At 43.1% G+C, this 6235-nt stretch overlaps 1 protein-coding gene across 1 annotated transcript in view; it reads left to right on the forward strand.

Moving 5' to 3' along the window:
- LOC109971729 (growth factor receptor-bound protein 10-like) overlaps positions 1–6229 on the forward strand; it is a 40059-nt gene extending 33830 nt beyond the window's left edge. The window contains exons 10-17 of the mRNA XM_020620165.1: positions 16–123; positions 1997–2095; positions 2292–2369; positions 3513–3629; positions 4247–4313; positions 4446–4533; positions 4835–4928; positions 5790–6229. Of these exons, the coding sequence (XP_020475821.1) occupies positions 16–123; positions 1997–2095; positions 2292–2369; positions 3513–3629; positions 4247–4313; positions 4446–4533; positions 4835–4928; positions 5790–5936 (798 nt within the window). The 3' untranslated portion in view covers positions 5937–6229. The remainder of the gene's footprint in view (positions 1–15; positions 124–1996; positions 2096–2291; positions 2370–3512; positions 3630–4246; positions 4314–4445; positions 4534–4834; positions 4929–5789) is intronic.
- Positions 6230–6235: the final 6 nt, after the last annotated feature.

Genomic DNA, 6235 nt, shown 5'->3' on the forward strand with positions numbered 1-6235 from the left:
CCTGCTAAACGGGAGCCCCGGCCCCTGCAGCTGCTATCAGATCTGGAAGACAGTAACATCTTCACCATCATCACGGGCAGGAAGCTTCACAATGCCCCCACAGACTACCCGTTCTGCATTAAGGTAACAAATGAAAATACTGCAGCCTGAGCAGCTCAGTTAACATCCATCCATTATCTATATTGCTTATTCCTGAATAGGGTTGGGGGGCGGCTGGAGGCAATCCTAGCTGACATTGGGCGAGAGGTGGGGTCCACCCTGGACAGGTCACCAGTCTATCACAGGGCTGACATGTAGACAAACAACCACACACATTCACACTCACTCACTACAGGCAATTTAGAGTCTCCAGTCAACCTAAGCTGCATGTCTTTGGACTGTGGGAGGAAGCTGGAGTACCTGGAGAGAACCCATGCAGGCACAGGGGGAACATGCACACTAGGTAGGTGCTGAGTCGGCCAGGCCTGGAAGCTGGAACCTTCTTGCTGTGAGGCGACAGCTCTAACCACTGCTCCACCATGTCCCCAGTGCTGAACATTGGATAAGGTCATTTTACTCTTTCCACTGTTTTTTCTTTATTAGATTTTTAATAGCTGTGCTCCTGTAAGACAAGGAAAACTGCAAACTGTCCATGCTGTCAGGAGTGGATGATGTGCTGTTATCGGACCTTTAGTAAACCCGCTTCTCCTCTTGTATCTTACGTGTGTGTGTGTGTGTGTGTGTGTGTGTGTCAGAGGACATGAGGGCTCAAGCACACATTCAGCACTGTGCGTCCCACTCCAGGTGTTATCAGTAGTGGGTCACCTACTGATCTAGGATAAGCCCGGATGGTACAGGGGGGTCAGGTCTGCCCGATCCCCTCACCTCTGCCTTGCACATTTACACACTAGACCACCGAGCTGTCAGATACTGTCCATGGGGGTGACAGTGCAGAACTGTGGAAAGGATTTTGCTTGGCATCTGGGGGTGGCTGGATTATTGTTATGGTGACATGAATGAATTTCTCAGTAGGGGTTGCATCTGATGAGCAGTGTAGCTAATGTTCTTACTGGTGGAGAGAAAAGGAGAACATCTGTGTGATGTGCAATAGTCCTGGGGCAGCATCTGAAAGTAACTTATCTAGTTGTAATTCAGTGTCTTTTCCTTTTACTTGTAGTTTCTAGTATATTTTTTGTGTTGTATTCTATTTTTTGAAAGATAAGAAATAGAGAGGACCCTACCTTTACTGCTAGATATGTTGTTAAATTCCATTTCACTTTATTTTGAATGGTTTTGTAAATAAATATGTATAAAATACAGTATGTATGTAATAAATATTTGATTAAAAAAAGATTCTGCATTTTTGAGCAATTCACTGGAATGTGGAGTGAGTGATAGTGCAGGTAAGCCATAATGTTATTTTAAAAGGTTACTCTTAAGATGCCAGTGGCCCAGTAGTGTATTTCATCTGGTTATCTTGGTCAACATCAGTCCTGTATACTTTCTTGCAGTTTGATTGCAGACTGATCAGGATAATCACCTTTATTGGCCAAGTATGTTACACACAAGGAATTTGTTTCCAGTTCAGAACCGAGGCAGCCATCTGCGGTGCCAACTGAACCGATGGCTCTAACCATCCAGGGCAATTTGGGGGTTCAGTGTCTTGCCCAAGGACACGTCGACACATGGCCTGTAGGCACCGAGACTCGAACCTCTGACCCTCCGTTTGAGAGACGACTGCTTTACCCACTGAACCAAAGTTTCCCCCTCAGTAAAGAAGAAATTAATGCGGCTGAAGTTCTGAAGTGATTCTGTGGGAAACGATGAGTTCTGTAATTTGGTTTGGAGCGAAATGTGTCAGCTCTCAACAACATCTGTGCAGAATTATTGATGCCTACAAAATTTACCAAAGTGCAAAGCTGTGTTACAAAACAGACGGCCCTACACTACATGTTCATGCTTGTGATGTGTGTCTCATTAATTTAATATCCCACTGTGTCTGCTGTTTGGTTCACAGCCCAGTAAAGTGAGGAGTGACTGTAAGGAGCTGAAGATGTTGTGTGCAGAGGATGAACAGAGCAGGACCTGCTGGATGACTGCCTTCAGACTGCTCAAAGTAAATCCTTTACTGTTCTGTGTTGTTACTGTATTTAAATCCAAGACTGTGACATGTGTTACTACACAGTTCACAGAGGTCGACACATGCTGCTAATTGACATCCAATTTGCTTTTTTTTTGAAGTGTCAATGTAATTAATTTGTCAGGACTGTGAAACCTGAGTTGACGCCGTCTCTCGTCTCCTGTCTCCACAGTATGGGATTATATTGTATCAGAGCTACAGCGTCCCCCAGCAGAGGAAAGCTAGTGTGTTGCCTTTCTCAGCACCTGTGGTGAGGCTCTGCTCTCTGACACCACCTTCTTACAACTCCACTCTAATGCCAACCAAGGTTAATCCTGATTGATCCATTAATTAGCTGATGGTGAATTGGAAAGTTGTGTCTCTCACTCTCCTTAAGACAAAAAAAAAGCAACCATGGTTTGGATCTTTTTCTTTCTTTCATTTTGCATAAGAATTATTAGTTATGGTCACTGATACTGTTGACATTTTGTTTGAGGTGAAAACAGTGTTACAGTGTGTAGTGAAAGGCTTATGGTTCATGTTCAGATCAGGCTGCTCATTTAAACAAACAGCTGTCTATAAACAGAAGTACGTCAGATCCATAAAATGTTATCCCAGAGTTATTTAAAAAAGTGAACATTTGCATAATTCTGAGGAACTTGTTCAAGACCGTGCATGTAGCTAACAGAACGCTGTGCATTTGTATGTTGCTACACCAAGACCAATCACCTCAGACCATGAGATATAGAGATGGGCGACAAGGAAAAACCAATACAATGTCTTATGAAGGTGGTGGGCCAACACGTGGCAAATGTTTTTTTGTCCAGCCAACCAGATATTTAGTTCATAATGCCATAAAACAGAGAAAAGCAGTGAATCTCCACATTGGAGAAGCTAAAACAAGCGGCTGTTTGAAATCTTTGCTTTGTGAATAAATCATAGATTATCAAAATGGTTGAGAAATTTATTTCCTGTTGCTAAATCTTTTTAGCCTTTATATGATGGTCAGACCTTGAAAAGTAACTGAAATATGACTTAATTTGATGGCAAAGTGAGTGAGAGTTCATCTCATATGACAGTGATTGCTCATAATAAGTTGTTCTTTAGTTAGATTTATTTTCAGATGAGGGAGCAGTCTTAGTAATTAGAAGAAATAAAACCTAAATCATCTGAAAGCACAGAAACCCCGGAGAGGCCTGGGCTTTTTCTCACAGGGGTGTTTTGTGGACTGATTGAAGTCACTCTTTGTGCAGACAGGATTTGTCATGCCCCAATGAGTGTGTCTGGCTTGTTTGACCTCTGACCCTTGTCTGACCCCCCTCCCCTTCACCCAACTCCTTGTGTTCCCCTTCCTGCACTTCCCACCTTCCACCACCCATGCCCTCCACTTCCACCCTGCTGTGTCTCCTAACAGCGGAGTGTTTCTGAGAACTCCCTGGTCGCCATGGACTTCTCTGGACGGACCGGTCGCATCATCGACAACCCAGTTGAGGCCCAGAGCGCAGCCCTGGAGGAGGGACAGACCTGGAGGGTAAGGTGGAAGGGGATGAAGTCTGGGCTGCATGATGAATAGCACTTTAGAAAATAGAAGAGTTCATACTGGTGGATTTTAGTTCCAAATGTGTCATTAGACACAGTCAATATGAGATTCCTACAGTTTTATCAGCTTTCCAGTAAATATTCTTCTGAAGTAAAAAAAAACAAAATGTTTTCACTAGGCAAGTAATTTTAACACTGTTTTCTTACAAACACCTTTGACCTTGCCACTTCTGTGCTTAAATGTTTTCATGTAAAGTGTGTGCACTGGCCTTTCATTCTGAAATAATCTGTCTTTCTGCTCCGCACTTTTCTTAGTAGATGCAGCAGCAGCTCCACTTATCAGCTGCTGAGATCACAGCTCATAGAGCTGAGCCAGAGTAGAACAGCTGCTCATGTTATATTTGTGGTTAACCTTGCTGTAATGACTTCAGTCATTCAGTACTAAAAGTTTAAATCTTTGTGTCTCTGTTCAAAACGGTGTCTCAGTATATTTCTATGCATATTCCTCGGATGTAGCATTCGCTAAAGGGCAGGTCAAGGCTCTGGTCAGGGATTCTGGTTTCATTTGATTTTACCTCATGGTAAATGATGGTTATTTCTTCCACACAGAAACGGAGCCAGCGTATGAATGCCCTGGGTAGTCCCAGCCCTTTGCACCCATCCTCTCTGAGCACAGGTACTCTCACTAAGCAACACATTGACTTTAGCGCAGCAAACCGCAGAAAGACAGTGGATGCACTGATGTAAAGTGGTTGTGAAGATATGCAAAGGAAAAAGCTCAAACACTGAGTCTTTGTCTGTGTTCTAGTGATCCACAGAACACAGGTATGGTTTCATGGTCGCATCATGAGAGAGGATGCTCACAAAATGATTATACAACAAGGCCAAGTAGATGGGTAAGAACTACTGTATGTTTGACCTGATGTTATGTCACGGTAAATGTTGCTCATGTGAAATGCAGTTGAAGAATGGTAAAAACTAGCAAAGTAGAAATATATTTTATGAAACAAATGTGAACAGAAGCTTAAAATGTCGGTGTCAAACAGCTCTTTGGCTTGTCATGTTACCCACTGGATTAAGATAAGATTTGTTCTGAGTATCATTCATATTGCAGTTTATCATTAGGTCTTTGAAATTCCATGGAGTTTAGCTTTTCATACTTTTCATCAAACATAATCATTTCTCTCTAATGTTCAGGTTATTCTTGTTGCGGGACAGTCAGAGTAATCCTAAGGCATTTGTGCTCACCTTGTGCCACCACCAGAAGATCAAGCACTTCCAGATTCTACCGGTCAGTCACAATGCAACAGCACGAACACCATGCTGCAGGAAATGTGTCATGGATGCTGCTAAAGAAGGAACAGTGAGACAGATCACTGCATCTGTTTATTTCCTTACAGAGAAGAAATCCACTTTAGATGAAGGACCCAAGTTACAATAAACATATTTTCTCACTGTATGTAGAATGCTTTACTGGCAAATACTTTGCCATACTATATATACTGTACAGTGCTGATGCAACAACTGCAGTGTATTTTAGAACACTGGAAAATTGTTAGTAATAGTTTTATCCATTCTATTAATGGTCCTTTTTAACTAGACTTAGTCCACAGCCATGCTAGACTCTGAGGCTGCACTTGGGCACAGTGGTGCTTTAACCAAAATATTAACATGCTCACATTGACAGTGCTAACATGCTGATGTGTAGCATGTATAATGTTTACTGTGTTCACTGCCTTCGTTTACACATTAGCATGCCAAGGTTTGCTAAGTGGCTGATGGGAGTTGTACACATTTTGTCATAAACAAAAATATTGGACACATTTAAATTTTCAGTTGAAGTTCAATTCTTCCCAGGTGGATCATGAGCATCTGTATTACATTTCATGGCAATTCTTACAGTAGGTGTGGAACTATTTCTGTCTGACCCATGTTGGTGGACTGACCAGCAGACTGCCTAACACCACACCACTGACATGACTAGTAAACTGTTTTTGACAACTCAGTCGCAGATAAATGGCTTATTAATGGGGATTTTTCCATTTGTTTCCTCAAATGTTCTTTCAGTAGTTCATAGTGATAAAAGTATACATGTCCTATTGCCATGTGATGGTTAACCATCCTCTGTCCTCTCCATTGCTTTGGTCTGAAGTGTGAGGAGGACGGTCAGGTGTTCTTCAGCCTCGACGACAGCGCCACCAAGTTTACAGACCTGATCCACCTTGTGGAGTTCTACCAGCTCAACAGAGGAGTGTTGCCCTGCAAGCTCAAACACCCCTGCACCGCGGTGGCCTTGTGACACTCCGCACTCCCAGTCCTCCACCACCCTTTTGTACATCTCTCACCCTGAGACCCCACCCCTGTCTGCCCCTCCCTCACAACACATTAAGCTTGAGGAGACAGAGGAAAGTCGGGTTCTGGGGATGTGAACAACTCAGTAGAGCCAGCATTGAAGGTTTGATGTCCCTAATACACTGTGCTTTTCTCTGCCTTACCGCTGTTTGGATGCTTGAATGGGAACCCTTTGGATAGTTCAAGCAATGCAAACTGTGGACCCGGCAGTCACCCACCTCGTTTTGACTGTGGAGAGAGTCCAGA

The sequence above is a fragment of the Monopterus albus genome, unplaced genomic scaffold (genome assembly GCF_001952655.1).
Source record: "Monopterus albus unplaced genomic scaffold, M_albus_1.0 scaffold233.1, whole genome shotgun sequence".
Classification (NCBI taxonomy): Eukaryota; Metazoa; Chordata; class Actinopteri; order Synbranchiformes; family Synbranchidae; genus Monopterus; species Monopterus albus.